Raw genomic sequence first — 22,200 nt, forward strand, 5'->3', positions numbered from 1 at the left:
TATTTATTTGGGTGCATGGATTAGATGTCGCTACTTATTTTACTTTATTAAAAAAAAACTATTAACCTGTTTTGGTTTGGTTTTTGTGCAAGAATTTCGGACGGTTTAAAATTCCCCGTAGGGACTATAAAATCATGGCAAAGTGGTCTGTGGGCTATTTTCAGTGTGAGACTCATACCAAACAATAGAAAAGAAATGCAGACGACAGACAATACAGAAGAAAGATTTTGTTTGTATTCCTATTTGCGCTGCAAGAAAATGGAATGTATCCTACACCTAATCAAATGCAGCTTTCTTGTAAATTAAAGTTGGTCAGCAACAGATGAATTTTAAAATGGGATGTGGTCCCTGAAACGCGCCCTATAATAAAATATGAATCAACCCACCCCGAAATTGGATAAATAATTCGGAGTAAAGCATTTTAAAAATGGAATATGTAACAGAATGAAACACTATTTTGTCTGTACACATACATCACATTTTTAGTCCCCCAGGCAAAATATTTTTAGACCTTAATTATCAATATATGTTTAAAGTGTGCTAATTAGGCAATTAATTTAAAATAGTAGTTCCAGTATAATAATAATTTTCTATTTTTATTTATTTCTTGGAATAAAGTATGAAAACTTTGAAGTGTTGCATCCTGTCCTGTACACGGTGAAATTAATTTAATGCCCAAGCAGCAGGTTATATGTACACGAAGAAAACAAGTTACAAATGAAATGTCGATGCACTCCTCTAATAAATATCTGTGGTGAGTTTGTCCTCTCCACAAACCGTATTCACTTACTTTCCCGCAATATAATAGTTAAACTTTGTTTTTAACTTCTCGCTATCCTCTGGGAAACATATTTGTTAAGTGATATAGGCGAAACATCACTGTGTTTGGAAGTTTTAAAAAGGATTACCATAGCGCATCAAACAAATTAATCAAGAGGCTGCAGGAATTTGATCTGAATCGTGTTTCCTCTCTACAGGGACAGTTTATATACAAGTAGCCATCTTGAGGAGGAACATCAAAAAGCAAGAATAGAAGCACGATGCAGCCCGTGACTAAATAATACGTGTAAGCTTAGATTTTTGAATGACGGGATCTGAGCTCGGTAGTTTAAGAGCCATGGGGGAGGGAAAGGGAGCTTTCAAGATATTCATTTTTAATGCAACTGCTCTTTACCTTAGTCCTCTGAAACTTAGATAAATGAGTTCAGCAAATAACTTTTAAAAGCCTCAACAGCTCTGCCCAGCCCTGAGGGGCAGAGATAATTGTATTGAAGAAACTATTATTAATTATTGTTATTATTATTTATTTTTGGTGGGAGGGAGCCTGCTTGGCTGCGCCTTCATCTTTGAAATGTGTATACCGATGGTGTTGAATGGGGTTCCTGGATCTGGGGTCCTGGGAGCCTCTGATCCCCCTGACTGAACTTGAGAAACTTCCACAAGAAACCAAATCCCGTGATTGCCTTCCTCGTCTCCTCCCTCCATGGAGGTGGGCTGGGCGCTCACAGGTCCCCAGCTGAACTTCCAACCTACTCGCCATTCTCCTGCCCAGGGAGGGAGAAACACCAACGCCCTGCCCCTTCCTGGAAGGAGTTGGCTTGGCGGTAGGCGAGACCATTTGCCCCAGACTCGAGAGGAAACCCCCCGCCCCTCACTCCCCAGCCCTTAGCAGCTGCCTAGGAGGCTGGGCGCGCCCCCTCCCCCCGTGGCCGGGCTGCAGGGAGCGGAGCGAGGAGAGGGGGCGCGTAGGGGAGGCTCCGCCACTAGGCAGAGCGATCTCCGCCGGGTCCCAGCAGCAGCAGCCGGAGCCGGGGAACCTGCCTGCAGCAGCCGCGGAGGGAGCAGCAGCAGGTGGATGCAGCCCAGTGGATTGTGCCCGTAGCGCCCAGCGGGATTTAGCCAGGGAAGAGCCGGCGTCCCCTTCCCCGCTCTGCCCCCAGCCCGACTGGGCTCCTGCGCGGGGCATGAACGGCTACGGCTCCCCGTACCTGTACATGGGCGGCCCGGTGTCCCAGCCGCCCCGGGCCCCCCTGCAGCGCACTCCGAAGTGCGCCCGCTGCCGCAACCACGGCGTGCTGTCCTGGCTGAAGGGCCACAAGCGCTACTGCCGCTTCAAGGACTGCACCTGCGAGAAGTGCATCCTGATCATCGAGCGCCAGCGGGTCATGGCCGCGCAGGTGGCGCTGCGCCGGCAGCAGGCCAACGAGAGCCTGGAGAGCCTCCTTCCGGACTCCCTGCGCGCCCTGCCCGGGCCCCCGCCGCCACCCGTCGCCAGCGGGGACTGCGCCCCGCAGAGACCCCCCGCCGCCGCCCTGCGATGGGCAGCCGAGCAGCCCGCAGCCCTGCAGCCGCAGCTCCCCAAAGCAGGTAAGCGCAGGGCATGGGGCGGCGCCGCGACCTGGGGGCTCCTCGGCGCCCGCAGGCATCGGGTGGGCATGAGGGAACCTGGCTTCAATGGGCGAGGGGCGCTGGAGTCCCCGAGGTGCCTGGGCACGGGGCAGTGGGCTCCGGATCCCCCAGGACCGCGAGGAGGGGCGGGTCAGGCTCGCTAAAGGCAGCTGGCAAGGAGAGCTCCCCAGCGCAGGTAGGGAGGGGGCCCCCGGGGGCAGGCCCAGGCGGGCTGCCGGTTCCCCAGCGCTGTGCCTTGCTCCGAGCGGGAGGCCGCATGTGGTCCGGAGCCGGCAGCTGCCTGCTGGTCTTTGCAGACAGCTGAGGGCTCTGTTCTGGCTCTGGGGAGCTCGGGCCGGTGGAGCGGGTGTTTGTGCATTGCTGGGAGTCCCTTCGGAGCCCGATTCTGACCCCATAGCCGCGCCATTGGCTCTCGTGGAACTATTTCTGCTTCACGGCGGTGTCCGGGGGGATCGGATTCCGGGCCTGGGTGTTTGGGGAAGTGGGCGCTGGCCAGCTACTGACTTTTTGGGGGCGAGGGGGCGTCTTAATAAATGGGATCGATTGTCAGGACTTGTAGTATTAAACCACACTGACAATGACTGGTCTGATTGGCCCGGGACTCTGTACCCAAACCTGAACCATGGCCACTGAAACATGATCAGAAGGAATTAGAATTCAACCTGCAATTACACCACAGCTACTTCCTAGGCACGGGCAATGTACGGAATCAGACTGAGCGAGTAGAAACCCCCCATATGCACAGTGCATGTCCCTGGCCTCAGCTTTCGCCAGAGCGCAGAGCGGTGTCATTTCACTGCAGAATCTCTGGCTCGTCTTAGCTCAGTCAGGTCCCAGTGGGAGACTGCCCGAGTAAGGACTGCGCAAAAACTGACAACATGAGTCCGCATACGTTTGCACTTGCAAACAGTGCTTATTCAAGTGAGTGGTCCTTTTGAGATCGGCGGGATGTGTAGCAATGTGAATGAAGACCATTTACTAGTAAGAGATCGCAGGATGGGGCCCCTGAGTCAGGGCCCCCATATTACAGTGATGCGAGCCAGTGCAAACCCCTCCGATAGATAGTAAGGACCTCAGGAGTTGCTCCAGAATTACAGCCCAGACACGTTAAGGTGAGGTAGCACTCTGGATGTCACCGAAGCGGTACAGAGTCCTAAAGCGCCAGGTCTGACCTTGCAAAGGGTAGGGGCTGCTGTATAATTCCTGTTACAGTCCCAATATTGCGCCTGCCTTTCGCCTTTGCAAGGCGGGCGGCAATAACTCATTTCATCAGGTGGATCTTTAGACAGACCTTTTTTTTTTTTTTTTAGATTCTGCCCTATTTTTGTGTTATGTTGGAGAAAACAGTTTCCGTAGAACAACGTGTCTTTTTCCCACTCGGACGGGCACCTTGGGAGGCCGGAATACACTTTACATTTAAATCTCAGACTTCACATGAAACCGCTGAGTTTGTTGATTTTCATCACCTGGGACAAAATAATAACCAATTGAAAAGACCGCAATGAGCAGTTTTCGGCCTGAGCTGCTGTGCGGCTGAACTGTGCTGTAGCGAGGAAGCCCTTGGGCTTGTGATGTACAGTGTTTCCCGTGTGTGCAAAATTAGGAGTTACCCAGTTTGGGTGCAGAGCTGTTAAATGTGTTTAATGCAATTCTTTTTGAAGTGGATAGCTTTGTTGGGAGCCCATTTCTGTGCCTCAGATGTACAGAATAAATAAATGCCAATATATATCCAGGGTTCAGTCATTGAATTAACATATGAGCTGTTGGGAAGGACAAGGAAATGTATTTAGTAAATATTATTAGTAATATAGTACTAGTATCAATTGACTAATATATGTATCATTTATTGTTCAACATCTCGAAACCCATCGGAATTTACACCATATCCCATTATAACTGCAAATCTGAAATTCATCACCTGAAAACTTTGGGGCTTGCACTTTTTTGTTCAGCTAAACCATTTAGGAGGGGGGTCACCTTTCCCATCTCCGGGGGCAGAGGCTGCAGAACAATTTTCGAAGCACTATTAAAGCCATAACAATACATAATCCAGCATTAAAATGCAGCGTCGTTAAAAGAATAAGGGATGGAACTGGCACTTTTTTTTTAAGAGCAGCCAGTAATCAAGAGTTTGGGAGATGTCAAGAGGAAAACGAGACAACAGTGGCATTATGTTTATACGTCAGTCTGTGAATCTGACCCTTTAAAATATTTCTCTGTGCACAAGCTATACATATAGCGTTGCTGCTGAGTAAAAATAGCACAGGGCTGATGCGTGGAAGAACATTTTTCTGGGGAAAAATACAAACCGAAGCCTTTTTTCACTGAGTACTTACTGGACGAGAGCACACACTTATTAAAACGTAAACTTACAGGTGAAATCAACAGGAGCACAAAATGAACGGGTGTGCTCCAGAGAGGTTTTTTCAGCGGCTCCAACCAAAATTAGCCCATAAAAGACACAGAACTCTTGTAAACCAACCGTTGGCTACAGAACTTAGATCGGCCACAAATATTTCCCCCTCAATTAATTGTTATTCATGTTTCTAGTGTTTAAGATGGTTTGCGCGTTGGGTAGTTTAACTTGAATGAGCAATTTTCAATATACCTACAGCATTTTTTTCTGGACATTAATAACTGGAGTCTTCGATTAGAGGGAATCTGAGCCCAGAGGGCTACGAACCCCTAGAAAGAAACGGAGTTGGATTTGCGACGAGCTCTCCACAGCAATCTTTCAGCTCTTGGGTGTTTCTGTAAGGACAGACTCAGCCCAGCCCGCTTGCTCTGCGAGCCAAAAATAAGGGTCATTGCAAAGGTGGGATACTGATGTTAGGCGCTCCCCTTCACCCAGGGCCGGCTCCAGGCCCCAGCGCGCCAAGCGCGTGCTTGGGGCGGCATGCAGCGGGGGGCGCTCTGCCGGTTGCCCGGAGGGCGGCAGGCGGCTCCGGTGGATCTCCCGCCGGCGTCCCTGCGGAGGGTCCGCTGGAACCGCGGCTCCGGTGGAGCATCCGCAGGCACACCTGCGGGAGGTCCACCGCAGCCGCGGGACCAGCGAGCGGCAGAGCGCTCCCCGCGGCGTGCCGCCGTGCTAGGGCGGCGAAATGGCTAGAGCCGGCCCTGCCTTCACCCCCCTTATTCCTTCCCCCAGTCAGCAGCCCTCCAGCTCAACGCGATGTAGGAGGGGCTGGTGGAAAAAAAAGCAAAGCGGGGGCTGATCCGCTCTCAACGCCAGATCTTTTCCATGGTCACAGAGTGAGGGAACCCACAGCCCTGAGCTGACTGCTCCTATGACTTTTACAGACCTCATCCCTTTTCTAGCTCGGGAAGGAGGGGGGCGGATATTCATGGACCCTAGAGCTGCGCTGCGCGCCCCTTCTCCAGTGGGTTAGGGAAGGAGCGCTGGCACAGTTCAGTTAATTTGGCTGAAATGTTGTCAGGGAAGTTTCTATGGTCTTCCCAGGCTCATTGCACTGCAGCCAGGGCTTGGCATTTTGTCCCCCTGGCCTGCCATCGTTCCCAGAGGACAGGAAAGAAGCGAAGTTGCTTACAGCAGATCTGTTGGTGGGGCCCTGGCTGGGTGGGATCGTTTCCGCCGAGGAATGAACACTGCATCGTTGTAATCGGAACTAACGGAAGGAAAACAGCCCCCTGACCCCCGAACAAAATGGGGCAAGATTTAAAAACAATGACAGGGTCGGAGGGAGGAAAGGAATCCATGGGCCCGATCTCGCAGAGCTTTATGATTCCCCTAGTGAAGTCAAAGACTCCACTTGGGTGAGTAAGGCTCGCGTAGGCTTTGCAGGGCCAGGCGCAGAGGTGGCATTCAGCTCCACTGGTTATTTTATTCTCCTTGCCCCTGTGGAACCAGCTGGGCTTTCCCATCCCGCTCAAGGTCTGCTGCAAGGGGCTCCCTTTCCCACGCACCCTGCTGACGGCTCAGAAAGGAAGGACCCTTCAGGACAGCTGTAGAGCCCATATCCCCGCGGGACCCTCTCCTTTCCTGCGCGCTCTGATCGATTGTCTGATTTACACTAGTTTTGTTACTTCTATTCTGGGTTAGTTCTACTTGTGATCGGCTATCAGTGGCGCTGTGTGGGGCGTTGTGATTTCCCATTTCCACCTGGGGCAGGCCCAGCCAGGCCCTGTCATTGTAAGGAGTTGTAATGTGCCCCACCTCGGTAACTCCTCTTAAATCAGGGGTCCCGCTCCGGGTCGGAAAGTAATGCGGAGGGGAGGGAATACAGGATTGGTGTAGATGAGGGCGAAACTGTCGCTGATTTCGGTGGGGGCGGGATCAGAGCCTAATTGTAATAGCCGAGAATTTGGGTTAAAATCTTGCTCTTTCAGAGCGTGGCCCGTTGATTTCTAAACAGGTAGCTCGCCGCCAAAGCTTCACGTAAACATGCCCGTGTGTGTAGCTTCTAGCGCTGCTCACAACAACTCTCTCATCACGCAGCTACACACGACCGGATACGCGGCTTGAGCTGCCAGCCAAAGAACTCACTGAATATTGGCTCGAGTCGTGTTACCCTGGAGCCCAGGTCCTTCTTTTCATCTGCTATTGGCCCCGCACTTGACTCCCTGACCCCAAACTTCTAGGTCCCCTTGTTCACTCACCCCTCCCCGGCCTGGAATATAGGGACTATTCCCACCCTGAGCGACTGGTTAGCGCTCTGCAAACCCATTAGTAACCCGCAGAAGCGTTGCAACTTCACCACCACCCCATCCGAGGCTTAAGATCTCTGCCTGCCGTACCCACATCCACATCCTGCTAAGGGCCAGGGACGCTTACAAATTCAGGGTGAGAAGGAGTGTCTGTGTGTCGGGGGGCAGAAAAAGCAAGGAAAATGCCTCCAGAAAGTGCAATAGAAATAAACTCCGCCAGTAAGATATAAATCTGGCGGACAGAAGCGATGTTGACTTGCACACCCAACTTTTCTTTCCCCCTGATATATGAACTTCCCACTTTAAAAGATTACTGTAATCACAGGAGGACAGTGTAAATCGAATCTGATAGCAATAACTTTAGGAGAAGGTCAGGCTCAAGTGAAATGTTACCAAGCAACAGGCATTTTGTTTGCAAAATACAATCAAAGAGCATTGATGAGAAATTTTTCGCTGCCAGCCAGTCAGCACTTTCTGCTAACAGCTTTACAGGGGAAAAGGGGTAAATCTTCATAAATCAATCTGTCCAGTGCTCTCCCAGCCGCTTCTCCCAACTTCTTCGTGGAAAGGGAGGAAGATTTTGCTTACCTGCACCTCAGCTGCCTCCCTGGATGCAAGACCTTCAGAGAGTTGCTCCCAATGACTCTAATTACTCTCATTTTTAATTAAGGTTGCAATTCATGGGGCTCATTCAGAAACTGCCAGGTTGCTTTGCCTTCATTGTACACAGACTTCCCTTATAATCAAAGGGAAATAGAAAGCAAGGCTGATATACCTCAAAACAGCTGAACACCCATCTGGAGCCTTTCTTTTAAACCGGATTCACCATTCCAGTACTTTTCTTAATTCACAGAGTCATAGAAATTGGAAATGGGAGACACGTTTTACATCATCTCTCCGCTATAGAGTATGGTTCCTAGATATAACAATGAATAGCATACTGGAGAGCGGTAACAGGATTGTTCCCTAGGATATATTAGCCAGTGTTTTGTCCAGTCTTTTATATCTCTGGGCTTTAGATCCATCCAGTGTCCTGATTTAGGGCCAAGTTCTAACACCCTTTGCTTGGACTACTTTACTCCTGGAGTAGCCCTGATAACTTCAGTAGGGCTACTTTCCCCGTAAAGTTCAGTTCGGGAATAAGACCAGTTTTCTTAATTTCTTCCGGCTACATTATATTGTCTAAGTAATTCTCCCTCCTCCAGGAGCGGCGCCAGGGTTTTTGGCGCCCTAGGCTGGGGTCCTTCCATGCCCCCGGTCATTGGTGGCAATTCTGCGGTGGGGGGGGTCCTTCCGCGCTCCTGGTCTTCTGGGCACTTCAGTGGCGGGTCCTGGAGCGAGTGAAGGACCCGTTGCAGAATTGCCGCTGAAGACCCAGAGTGCAGAAGGACCCTCTGCCGCCGAATTGCCGCCGAGGATGGCAAAATGCCGCCTCCCCCAATCCTGGTGCCCTAGGTGACCGCCTAGGTTGCCTAAATGGAAGCGCTAGCCCTGCCCTCCTCCTATTTTCACTGTACACATAAACACAGCTATCCTCTCCCTGCCCCTCAGTAATGATTAGTGCTTGTAAACAAATACTGTGAAGCCATACTGGGCCTTTAGTTGATTTAAGTGCTAGGTTTTGCCTAAAACTCATAGACTCATAGACTTTAAGGTCAGAAGGGATCATTATGATCATCTAGTCTGACCTCCTGCACAATGCAGGCCACAGAATCTCACCCATCCACTTCAATAACAAGCCCCTAACCTATGTCTGAGTTATTGAAGTCCTCAAATTGTGGTTTGAAGACCTCAAGCTGCAGAGAATCCTCCAGCAAGTGACCTGTGCCCCATGCTGCAGAGGAAGGCGAAAAACCTCCAGGGCCTCTGCCAATCTGCCCTGGAGGAAAATTCCTTCCCGACCCCAAATACTTGTCCAAGATTGCCCTTAGGGAAAAAGTAATTTAGGAACAATCACTCTTAGCCTCCCCAAGATACACAGGCCTTTAAAAATAGGGGACGAAGTTTGCAATGTAATGGGATGCTTCTTCTTCTTCTTCTTCTTCTTCTTATTTATTATTATTATTATTATTATTATTATTATTATTTATTATTTATTATTATTATTTTTGGTAACTATATAACAGTTTCACAGGAATCTATGGTATTTTCTGTGTCAGGTCATTATAATTACAGAAACCGGGATAACAGTGGATATGGGTGGGCTCCAGGTAAATTTGGGTGGCTGGTAGATCCTTCTTAATCAGGTACAGTTGAGAGCTATTTTCAGGAAGGGCTATCAGTGGGACTATTAAGGGCAGCAGGATTTAACCCAAAGGATTAGACATGTTTTCAGTGAAGGAATGAACTGGAGCGAATGGCTTTTTGTCTGGCTATCTTTCACGGGTACTTATATGGCCTCATTATCATAGTATCTGAAATTCTAGTTCTAGACATCTCTCTTAGAGCTCACAATCCCTGTGTTCATGTATGTATACATCTATGTATGTTCATGTATGTATACATCTATACAGCACATATGTACACATGCTTTTCCCATTGCTGTGTATATGTTCATGTGTATATATATCTATATCTCACTATAAAAAGGTGTGACTAAGTGAGTAAGAAATGTTATGGAAGTTCTCCATAATTAGTATAAACAAGGAAAGCGATTCTCTCTGGTCACCTCAGGGCTAACAAAAAAGTGCATTGAATGCAAGCAATCTGAAACAGCATATGTTTTATTAAAAACAATACTAAAAGTTGCCTGAAGCCAAGGTTTTTTTCTATAAAATACAGATCACCTTCAGGAGAAGTTAGAGAATATCACAGAAAGATACAGTGGGCTAAGAACAAAGTGTACATTCATTTTTAGTTAAATGTATATTGTAGTAGTTGAAGACTCATCCTATATTTGGGAATAATACAAAATTAAAGCCCTAGATGTGGCTAGTCTGCATGTTACATTTCTACATTTCACTGTCCAGAATATTTGTATGAATTTGTAATATACCTTTCCAAATCCTTCATTATTTAACAGTTGTTATTCTCCGCCCATTGCAAATACGTAAAAATCTAACCACAACCATTCCCACAAAAAGAAGGAAATGAACCAACAAAAATTGCCCTTTGCCAAACAGCACTTGCATACCATCTATGTGTTCGCTAGAGGAACTAGTGTTCAGATAAGTTGAACAAAGTAACCAAATTGCCTTCCAGGCAAGAAATTAGCATGACCTATCAAGTGGTGCAAAACAGTCACCATCTGACCTGTCTGAGAAACTAGACATTTGTGACATCTACAGGTCAGCATGAGTTTTGAAATGGTGTATGCCACATCCAGATCAGTTCAACAGGAAAAAGGCTTTTGACTGACAACCATACAGAGAATAGGAATCACTATAAGAATAGGATCAACCCTACTGTATAAAATTTTCTAAATGTTTACTAAGGGTAGGAAGGAAAATCCCTGTGAAGTAGTAACAATGAGGAACAATATACCATGATTTCATTTAAATAGTTGTAATCCACCTTTGTGACTCTGATACTAGGAGGATTTGGGCAGTCTGGAGAGATACATACCCCTCCTGCATGTAGTGCACGTTTCACCAATTGCCAGTACAGATACGGGGCTAGGAATAAGGATTTTTATAGGATATGTGTATTATGAACCTATCCTGATGTCACTGAAGTCAGAGAGTGTGTACATACTTTTAGCTTTTTAATTCAATAGATCTAATGTCTAGAATCTGAAAACATCTTTAAGTCAAATTTCATAAAGACAAGTTAGAAAATTTTAAAGCTAATTAATCCCATCCCCAAAACATAAAACCCATAAAGTAATAATTTCAGAGGATCAGAGTTGTATTTAACTGATCTGGGAGATGTAATATGAATATATTTTTCCATATATATTTGCTAGGTTATGGTGCCCAGTATTAAATGTAAGCTACATAACAGTAAATACATTTTGGAAACTAAGAATACTTCTGAAATACACTTACTTGCATGCAATTTACATAATCAAATTGGTCACTACAGCACAGTAAATTTACATGAAAAAATATCACCATACTATCTTCTTCAAGCGTCTGTGTACCAGAAATAACCACTCAGGGGCAAGAGCTGCTGTAACTTATCTTCCAAGCTCTGTCCTGCAGTCCTTCCACATATAAAGATCCCATTGACTTTACACTTGAATGGAACACAGTGGAAGCTACACTTGAAGAATGCAGAGTCAAGTCCTTAAAAGTTGGTGCACTGCAGTGGTTGGGTGTCTGCAGAAGATGGAGGTGGGTAGCATATGGAGTACCAAGAGTTCTCCCCTAATAATGTCTGGCCTACACACAATTACCATGTACACACACACATATATCAATTTAAAAATGTTTATATCATTTTAGCTTGTGTGGGTAAATTTCCTGTTTCTCCGCCCCTGTTTTCTTTTGCTGCTAGGAAAGAGATTCCATGCAGTGGGCAAATGGGGCACTCCAGATTGTCTGTCTGCAAGCCTATCTGAAGTAATTTACAGTTTTGAATGAGTGGTTACTAGCATGATTTCCAGCCCCAAAGCTCCTTGTTTGCTCCAGGCTGCTTCCTTGCACTAGTAAAGTTAATAAATGAGTAGGCCTCATTTTAGTGCAGTTTTGCAACAGAATGTTTGAAGGCTTTGTTCAGTGTTTATTTAAAAAACAACAACAATAATTAGGACCAGATTCTGCCAGCCTAAACCTTAGCATCAACAACATACTTTATGCTGAACTCTAGTAAAATCAATGGAGCGCTTCAGGGAGTAGGGTACTATTCTGCATGAATCAGGCAGGCGGAAATGGTTCTTAGTGAAATAACAGTGAATATCTGCCAGCAATATATATTGTCACCTTTGTCTTTAAAAAATGCCAATGAAGCAACTCTCCTGACTTAGTTTGTTTATTTCTACCAAGGAGTTGCATTGAAAAGGGTTCCAAAATCTTTCCACGCTCTGGGCATGTTTTTCAAAAGTGACCAGTGATTTTAGGAGTCTCCATTTTTGGATGCCCAGCCTGAGCCACCTGAAAGGGGCCTGATTTTCAGAGTGCTCAGCACCTGTAAGGCATCCCAAATTGGACACGCAAAAAGTGAGCTACCCAAAATCACTAGTCACTTTGGAAAATCTTGGCCTCCTTCTCTGTAGTGTACTGTATTAGTTACCGTATAATAGATTATAATCTAATTGATACACAAAGACCTAGGGCTTCACGAATTTAAGGGGCAAATCCTACTCCGTTCCCTTTTCCACAGACGTAGTGGGAATAGTATAGTCCTCTGCACAAGGTAAAAGTGCAGGTGTAAGAGAGATGAGACAGGAGGCTATGCCACTGAGCTGTGCTCTATGGATTGGGGGGAACTATATGGCTCAGAGTGGGGAGAGGGGCTGTCTTCTGCTGGAGGAAAAGTGTGCTGGTGATGAGGGGTTCTTCAGCCTTGAGGCAATAGTACTTGTGGATGGCTTCACTAATGCTGTTTGGCCTTGTGGGGATTATTCTTGTGTCCCAGGTCCCCTCAGAACTCTTCAGCACACAGTCCATTCACTAAGAGCATGATGTGGTCCTAAAAGAATACTAATTTAAAAGAGTGAAAATGCCTTTGGGGAAGGCTGGCATTCAGCTGATGGACTGGTGTCTTACAACTGGAAATCCCAGTTAGGAATGGCAAATCTAGCACTCAGCAGGGTTAGCAGAAATGGAGTTAACCAAACCCATTTCCTTTCTATATAATGTAGAAAGACAAAGTTATTTACAAGGAGATATCAAATGCATAGTGCATATCCCCTCAAGTCAGCTAATCCTCATTAGAGAGCACCATGCTGGCTTGAGCACTGGTAAAATATCATTTAGCATGACAAAGAGAGGGGTTTGGGTACGGGTTATTAATTAAGGCAAAATGGAAATAGGATCGCCACTTCATTCAACCTTTTATTGTAATCTCGGGAAATTCTTTCCTTCAGTAAATTCTTGCTTTATTCATGTTAAAAAATGTATGATACAATGTATGAAAAAAGTTTTTGGGCTCTGTGAAAGGCTTAATCCAACTTCCTTCTACTTTACAGACATGACTGAGGAACGGTTGGGTGATGCAAGTGGAACAGATAATGCTGAGACGTACAGTGACAAAGACACAGACCAAAGGAGTTCTCCTGATGTGACAAAAGCCAAAAGCTGCTTCACTCCCGAGAGCCCTGAAATAGTGTCAGTGGATGAAGGTGGTTATGCAGCTCAGAAAAATGGTGGCAGCACAGAAAGCAGACCAGATAGTCCCAAGTACCACACAGAACAGAATCATCTCCTGATAGAAGGTCCATCGGGGACAGTTTCTCTGCCTTTCAGTTTGAAGGCCAACAGGCCTCCTCTTGAAGTGTTAAAAAAAATCTTCCCCAACCAAAAGCCAGCTGTGCTTGAATTAATCTTGAAAGGCTGTGGGGGTGATCTGGTGAGTGCTGTTGAGGTCCTTTTGTCCAGCCGATCTTCAGTAACGGGTGGAGACAGAACTTCTACAGAATCAGACAGTCTTGTTTTGCCTTCCAATGGGCACATTTTTGAACATACACTGAGTTCATATCCTATTTCCTCTTCTAAGTGGTCTGTAGGATCAGCCTTTAGAGTTCCAGACACATTGAGGTTCTCCACTGATTCTAGTAGTGTTGTGCCAAATCCTTTGGCTGTACCTTTACAGCACCCTTTCCCACAGCCACCACGATACCCACTGATGTTGAGGAACACTTTGGCGAGAAATCAGTCCAGTCCTTTTCTACCTAATGATGTCACCTTATGGAACACCATGACACTGCAGCAGCAATACCAGCTGAGATCCCAGTATGTCAGTCCATTCTCTAGTAATTCTACCAGTGTATTCCGAAGTTCACCTGTCCTTCCTACTCGCTCATCAGAAGATCCCAGGATCTCAATCCCTGATGATGGATGTCCAATTGTGTCTAAACAACCTATTTATACAGAAGATGACTATGATGAAAGATCTGATTCTTCAGACTCTAGAATACTTAATACATCATCTTAGAATGACACTTGACATATTATAAGTAAGTGATATTTGCAATTCAGCTGAACTACTGGGCAACAAGAGGAGGGACACATTCTCTATGAAACCCTTGAAACTATATTAAAAAAGTGACTTTGCTTGGTACTGTACATTAGCAATAAAGACATAACTTATTAAATTTCTTGCACTTCACTGGAAAATGCCAAATAGCTATACTCTATGGCTTTAGTGCTGAATGTTTATTACAAAGGAAGATTCTAATGCTAAGAATAATTATGGGAAAGCTGGGACCGTGGAAGATTTATAATAGAACCTAAAGCTGAAGATCTGCCTTGCCCCTTAACTCAGACAACCGGAATGTTAAAATAGAATACTTGAATGCTGTTTTATAAGAGAGGACTCCTCAGGACATAAGAAATCAAAAGAACGTAGTTCAGTTGCAAATGGACTAAGCAGGGACCTTGTATTCTTATTCCAATAATCATCCTGCATTTAACAAAAACAAAAACAACCCCTTCCCCCAAAAAACAAATCAAAATGACTTACTGCACATGAGACTAGCGTGAACTGCTTCTGTGCTGTTTAAGCTTGGACACTTTTTAGAGACAAATAATATTAAGAATTATTCTTTTCACATGGCTAGATCGAAACATGTGTAATGTCAATGTAAAACCAATTACAGCTGTGAATTGCATGAAATGTATTGTGAAATAAACATACGATTAAAAATTGTCAGGTTAATGTAGCATGCTAAGGACTCTAGAAAAATAAACTAAGAAGATGATCTTGGTTTATGTCATTTATATTTGGGCAAAGAACATTTCTAAAGTGAGGGCCAGAGCCTCAGCTGGTGTAAATATGCCTAGCTTCCTTGACTTGACCGGAGCTAGGCCAATTTGCACCATTTGAAGATCAGGCCAAGAACCTGAAGCCAGTAAATGAACATGACTAATGGTCAAAAGGTGCCCAAATGCTGTGGAGTAGTTATAAGCAGCATGGCAATTTGTGTTTGTCCTCACAGCACAAATGCTGTCGTCAGTTAAATGTTGTCATCAGTTAAGCTAAGGTATCTTGGAGATATGTGTTTGCAGAATCTGAGGAGGTTGGCTGAGTAAAGCAGAATTTGCTATACTAGGAGTGAGCAGAAAAAAGGATGTTTCTTCACAGCTCCTTTTCCTCATAGGCTACAGCAGCATAAAGGAGAGAGGATGCAAGTTATGTGGTGTTAGAAGACATGTCTTTAAAATGAGACTTCTGAGCAAATTTTAATTTTCAGATTGGTATCTTTACAGGAGCAATTAATGCTGCCCTCATCATATATACATTAGACCTGCACTAAGGACCTCTAAAGTGAACAATTTATATACAGGGTTCCTCAGCAAAGTGTCATCTCAGTATCAGTTTTTCCACCTTTACCTAATGATAATACCTCTGTGACAATTGATATTTGCTGGCACCTTAACACATATTTCGGTGTAGGTGCAACTACTGGCAGGATTCGAGGTGGAGTGGAGTACATATCCCCTCAAAACAATTCTGGTGCCTAGCACAGTGTGACCCCAAAATACAGATAAAAATTATTAATGCTAACTTTGTGGGAGATCAGTAGCCTCTGTGTTCTCTCCCAACCTTTCATACTTGGCTATGCCTAGGCACCAAGGGTTTTCCTTAGATCACAAGCATACTGTTCTATAAAAACATTGCTGTATGATTTCTCTTTCCCCAGTGCACACAGATGCTCAGAGGGGCTCTCACTCTTGCCAAATCTTTCAATCTGTTTTTCCAGATAATAAAATGATAAATGTAGGGGGAAAAGGAAACAAATACATAAATAAAATCCCTGCTGGGAAATAATGTAAACAGAGCTCAAAATGTCTCGCTATGTCTTAACCCTGGTATTTCAATTTTGAAAGGAGAAATGACACTACTTATGTGCACTCACATAGTATTTTTTTCTTAAACACTTTTAAAACAAATTAATTTTCATTCTGCCTCAGTGTGGTAGGTAATCCATAGTCCTAGACCTGTTCCGAGGTCACAGGGATAATGAGTGTTAGAGCCAGGATTAGAATTTGAGATTCTTGGCTCACTCCACCAGGCAATGATTTTTCTCTAGAAGGAATCTTTTGCCTAAATATTCCTGCTAGGCGACCCAGAAGTGTCATTAGCCGTAAAGTCATCTGTGCCCATCTGTCTACGTACTAGATAGATGGAATAGAGGGCAAAACAAACTGTGCAACTCATAGGAGTGTATTTTGTTGTAGTTACACCAATGGTCAATTTCCCAACTGGAAAAGGACTGTTAGAAAACAGGACTTAATTTAACCTGTACTTGGAATTGGGACATGCCATTGGAAGAAAACTGACTCTTGGCTAGCACTGTGTGAGAATTTCATTGTTTCTTTATAATTATCATGGAGCAAGAATCCCAAATACATCACACCATTGATAAGTGAATATAATTTCTTATCCTTAGTATAATATTGAAAATAATGATCAGATCCTCAGACTGAATACATGAACTACTAGGGGCCTGCTCATTCTCCTCTCACTTACATCAGTGTAAATCAGACATAACTCCTTCAATGTCAATGGTATTATACTAGTGTATAAACACTGTGAGGGGAGAATCAGGCCCGTGGTGGTGATCAGCTGTACCATTATTCTCTCCTGCACTCTCACTATATTTGTTGTCTGGAGATACTGATACTACCCAACTCTCTATATTTCTTTTTTGGTAACTGCCAATGAAAATGAGAGTTACAGCCAGTATTTAGAGTGGTCTGAAAAAAGTGTATGGGAGGGAGGACAGGGGAGGACGGTGGGGGGGCTCTATCATAATCTAGAGGCAGCAGCTTTGGTAAGATAGTGCAAGTGCATCCCTCGGTGACCTGGCTTGATTTTTAATCAATTATTTTTGGCTGGGTCTGCAACCCCTTACGACCGCTGCACTTTAAGCCCTGGTCAGAGCACTGGCAAGAAGCAAAAATTGTATAAGCATGCACTGTGCACATTTCTCCACACTTCCCTGTAAATGCTGCTCAATCCTGACCTGTAACAATGCTGTTATTCCAGTCAGCTTCAGAGGGCTCCAGCTTGAATTCTTTGCACACCCAGTGACATTGGTTGAAAGATGAAAGCAGGATAGAGCCCAGAGAGGGCCTACCAGTCATGCCACAGGTGCGGAGTCCTTGTAATGTGGACAACTGGCCCCTATGGATGGAATTGCTACTACTGTATCTCATTTCACTTTTCCTCTAAGCCACATTTGAATCCAGCTTTCACAGTCTAAGTACTGTTGTGATGCCTCTGGCCACCCACCTAAATCCTGCAACTTCAGTAATTTTTCATAGCAGTTTTGTGAGTCCACCCTCCTCCCAAAATGATCAATGTATAAGGTCCTGCTCTATGAAAGTCAATAGGCAAGTTTGTGCCATTGGATTCAATGAGAGCAGAACTGGGCCGCAGCCATCCGCAGAAAGAGCTCCTGAAACAGTCTTATTTTTTGTACAGTTTGTTATGACTAGTTAACTGCTTCAGAGATTTGTCTATCTCTGACTCAGAGCCTCATATTGTCTGATTCAATCTTGGGAATTGATTTTAGATTTAGTCAACTGCAAAATGTTCAAGTTGGAGGAAATGTTTATGCTCCGCAAAACAAAAGTACAAATAACAATTAGAAGTAAGTAGTTTTTGGAGATATTTACCAGAAAGCCCCAGAAACACCAGTTGAATGAGCAAACCCATATAAATCCAAGGAAAGATGTTTTTCACTTGGCAGGGTATCCACTTTGCTTTTAAGTCCAGTGACCGGTGAGTACTATTTGGGATTTTAAACACAGTGCTTTCATTATTAAGTTTCTAACATGCATGTGCAGTAAAGGGAGAATGTTTTTAAAATGTTGATCTCCACATGAGACTGATCTTACAACCACCCTGCTTACTTGAGTAATTTTTATATGTGAAGTCCCACTAAAGTGAGAGGAAGGACAGTCTTGTGGTTAAGACTCTGGATTCCACAGATTTGGGTCCCCGTTCCTGAACAGACTTTGGGCAAGTTGGTTAGTCAGTATGTTCCTCGGTTCTGTGAAAATGAGGATGATAGTAAAACTTCCCCACCTCAGAGGGAGCGGGGTAGCGAGGAGAACATTCATTAACAATTGGTCACTGTAGCATGTGAGCCTCTCACAGCATACCTGCCAAGACAGGGAAGAGCCAAGGGGTAACTCTTCTAAGTATGGTTTGTTTGTGAGCAAAGTTGTGGAGCTGTTCTATATCAAGCCTCTTTATCCGCTGCCTCAAACACGGTGGTGTTTTTTTCCCTTTAGACCCCCCAAACTTGCCTCGTTAGAGGTCTGAAAGGGCATCTCTAGAACATTTGTTGGGTGCACGGTAAACAGGTTCAGCTCACATTTGTGCTGACATATATGAAAAATGAGTTTGCTTCCCCTGGTACACTGTTTCAGTGATTCATTCTTTATGTGCATTTACTCAGTGGACATGAGTGGAGAAATAAGATTGATGCTAAATTTATATGTTAATTTTAATATTGAAGCTATCCAAGGAATTGATCAATTCTTCAATTTCATTTCTTATGTGGTATTGCACATTGTCATTACTGGAAAATAAAATTATTTCTGAATGCACACTACTCAAACTCCAATTCTAGTGGACATATAACTCTCTGATGCATCATTCTTCTCTCTTCCTTATAATGAACTCATTCACTATGGCATTTTTAACATTCTCACAGTACACTTTGCCACTGAAAGAAAATGAAGACAATTCTTTCCTCTTTAAGTGATGCTCGTTTTTTAATTTATTCCATGCAACATTTTGTTACATTGTGCCCATGTGAGGTCCATGACTCATCATCTCTCTGAGGGATTATGAGGTATAAAATTTAACAGTAATCTTGGTTTAAGAGTCACAGCCGGTGCTATTAGAAATTGACAGTCATTTTTAAAATAGCTATGGTGCCTGGGAGGGATAGTCACAGCTTCACGAGCTGATGGTCTGACCCCGAGAGGCTTATGGCTTGATCCTGACCCCAATGGGAGTTGTGAGTGCTCAGCACTTCCCAGGATCAAGCCCTTAGAACGCTGGCATTTTTCAGACTGCCAGCCAAATGAATGCTTAGGAGAATGTGCACGCTGTGGAGAGCATTCTGTGATCTCCAAGAAGATCTGTCACCGGTCACCTGGCTAGACTGAACCTACAACAGAAATCTGTCTACAGCTCCTGACAGGTGCTAGCATCTGCAACTCTCCTTTGAAGTTAAAGGGAGTAGTAAATACTCAGCACCTTTCAGGATTTGGTTCATTACCTTTTCTTTCTATATTGGAAGGGCAGTAGATGTCTAGAGGTTTGAGTGAGGGGCTGGATGTCATGGAGTCTTGAATATTAATCCTTCCTTTGCCAAATGACTTGATCTGTGGCTTCTGGTAAATCACTTAACCTCTCTGTGACTCAGTGTCTCTTTTCCCCTACTTTACAGAGGTGTTGTTAGGATTAAGTATTTAATGTCTGTAGAGTGCTTTGAAAATGTAAACCGCTGAGTAAATGCCAAATGCTGCTAGATGGCCCAGGAGCTTTCGTAATAAAGACTGGGAGGTTTTATTTGATTTATTTAAATGGTTTCTGTGTGCCACGGGATTCTTCTTCAGAGAAACTTTGACTGGTATTGCCAACCTCAAGCCTTCAAAAAATCTTGAGTTAGACCACCTCCAAATTCATGAGATTGATCAGATTTAAAAAAAATGTATACATTTGGGGTGATGGCTATTTACTTTCCATTTTGAAGGCCTTTAAGGTTCATGTTTTCAAATTTTCTCTGCAACCATGAGGACTAAAAACTATCTTTTTAAAAATGAAATCTCTGACTTGCATAATAACATGACTCCAGGATCTTAGACTTTATCACAATTCTCATAATATTTGGTGTTTTCCCTAAAATCACAGTACTCACAATAAAATTGTTAGAGTTGGCAGAACTATTAGACCCCTTGGCTCCTTTTCTCTCTGAGATGTCTAAATGAGCAAATAACAATAAAATAAGGAAAAGCCACCAAGCACAGGAAGGAAAAGTGTAGCAAGCTCCCTTCCTTCTATAAAGGCCCTCTGTGCTTTCTCCATGATGTAGAGTCTCCTCAGTGTTTGAAAGAGCAGGGCTAGAGAGAAGCCCTTCATCCCAGGATGCTCTTTCTCTGAAACAGGTGGATGTACCTGCAGACATTAATGCTTCTGCTTGGAAGGGGAATTTTCACTCCATGGCCACATCCGTCCCTGGGAGGGGAACGGAGGGGTAAGGGAAGATTGTGCTAGTGCAAGAAGAGGAATCAGTGAATGGGAATGTGCTGACTTGGGGAAGAAGAAGCGAGGTAGCACCATAGAAGGTCTAGCATGCTGTGCAGTTGGTGCTTCCTTTCAGAGATCCCCCTGTTTCCTTTGCAAACTGCTGTAACTCCTTCATGCTGAAGTGAATGTTAGTGAGGTGAACCTGGGCCCTTCCCATTTTGCTGCTCCATTGTACCTTATGGTATGACCACTAGGCTAGGGCTGATTGAGTTAATACATGGATAACACCAAAATAACACTGAAGCTTTCAGAGGATATGAGCCAAGGCCTATTGAAGTCAGTGGAAAGATTCCCATTGACTGCAGGTGACTTTTGACTAGCCCCACACAGAATGCTCTGCCAGTAACGAAAAAGTAAGTCCCCAACACTAACCTTATATTTACATTTACGTGGTATATTTAGCCTAGACCTGCTTACCATTTACACTTCTCTTGCAAAGGGGTAATTATTGCTTCTCTTTGGTACACCCAAGGAGGCCATGTTCAGTCAATATGTCCAACAGGAGAAGCTTTGATGATGGGCTAGGAATGCCTCCCTTCTGCCTACCCTCAAATAGAGTGAGACTCTATATTTTTTATTCTGGGCAAGAGAAGTGAATGAATTCCAGCCACTTCATAAAATTGACATAAAACACCTCTATTTAATGTAAAAATGAATGTATTAAAACTAGCCTGAAACACAAAGAGACACAATTCCACATCCTTTGTGAGCTCTAGAGGCATTGTTCATGTTTTAGGGTTATACCAATACTGATAATGGAACAAGAGGTGTGGGAATGGAATTGCATTGCATTTGGTGAGAGTGTTACAGTGGCTAGGGCACTAGGTGCTAACCCTAGTTCTGCCACTAGGCCCAATCGCCAGTAGTGGGATTTTCGAAAGCACTTACTGTTGACCTAACTGAAGTAAATAGTAAAATTCCTATTGACTCCAATAGGAGCAAAGTTGGCCTACTCTGAGCACTTGTGAAAATCCCACTCAATCTCTCTGTGTCTCAGTTTATTCCTCTGTCAAATAACTACGTTATCTACGTCATGTGTGTGGGCGCACATGCGTGTAGCTTAAGTAATGCTTGTAAAGCACTTCGAATTTCTGTCTTGGAAGCATTACTGTATATAAAAGCAAGGAGTTGTTAGATATGGTACTATACTAGCACAAAAGCATCTTTATTATAAAAAACAACAACCTGGACGCTTTAACCTCCTCATTGGAACTGGGCCAAAAAAATTCAAATAAAAACAGACTTTACCTTTACATTTTAGCAACAATCTGAAAACTCTGTAGACTGTGTACTGAAAAATTCATTCTAGTTCCTAGGTCAATTTCTGTTCTCAATATGCCTGTGTAACGTCTTTGCATTCCAAAGAGGTGCATGGCTTTAAACAAAAGAATTTGGCCCTATATATGTAATTCCTTGTAGATTCCTTGCCTGATTATTCATTATTAGCTAAGGTGGATTTAGGATGATCAGTGTAAAATGGGAACATTATCTCTTCCCCTCGGGGAAAAAAATACTGGTTTGAATTTTTGTCCAATGATAACAAACATTTTGAACCACAGATGCTAATCTTTCAAAGCCTTCCAGAAGGGTTGGTTGTCCACTGCTTTGCACTTTCTGCTGTCATTCACACCTGTACAAAGTGAGTATAAGGCATTACCACCAGTGTGAGTGAGTGAAGAATTGTGTGGTGATATCATCTTAAATAACTTTCTCATAGTGGTTAAAAAAAAGTGCAAGGCAATGGAGAGTCAG

General features: G+C 44.2%; 1 protein-coding gene across 1 annotated transcript; it reads left to right on the plus strand.

Moving 5' to 3' along the window:
* Positions 1 to 1,964: 1,964 nt before the first annotated feature.
* Positions 1,965 to 14,169, plus strand: DMRT3 (doublesex and mab-3 related transcription factor 3). The gene is made up of 2 exons (XM_030567224.1): positions 1,965 to 2,367; positions 13,145 to 14,169. The coding sequence occupies exons 1-2, from the start codon at positions 1,965 to 1,967 to the stop codon at positions 14,107 to 14,109; spliced, it is 1,368 nt and encodes a 455-aa protein (XP_030423084.1). The 3' UTR covers positions 14,110 to 14,169.
* The last annotated feature ends 8,031 nt before the right edge of the window (positions 14,170 to 22,200 follow it).

Source organism: Gopherus evgoodei, chromosome 6, assembly GCF_007399415.2.
Source record: "Gopherus evgoodei ecotype Sinaloan lineage chromosome 6, rGopEvg1_v1.p, whole genome shotgun sequence".
NCBI lineage: Eukaryota > Metazoa > Chordata > Testudines > Testudinidae > Gopherus > Gopherus evgoodei.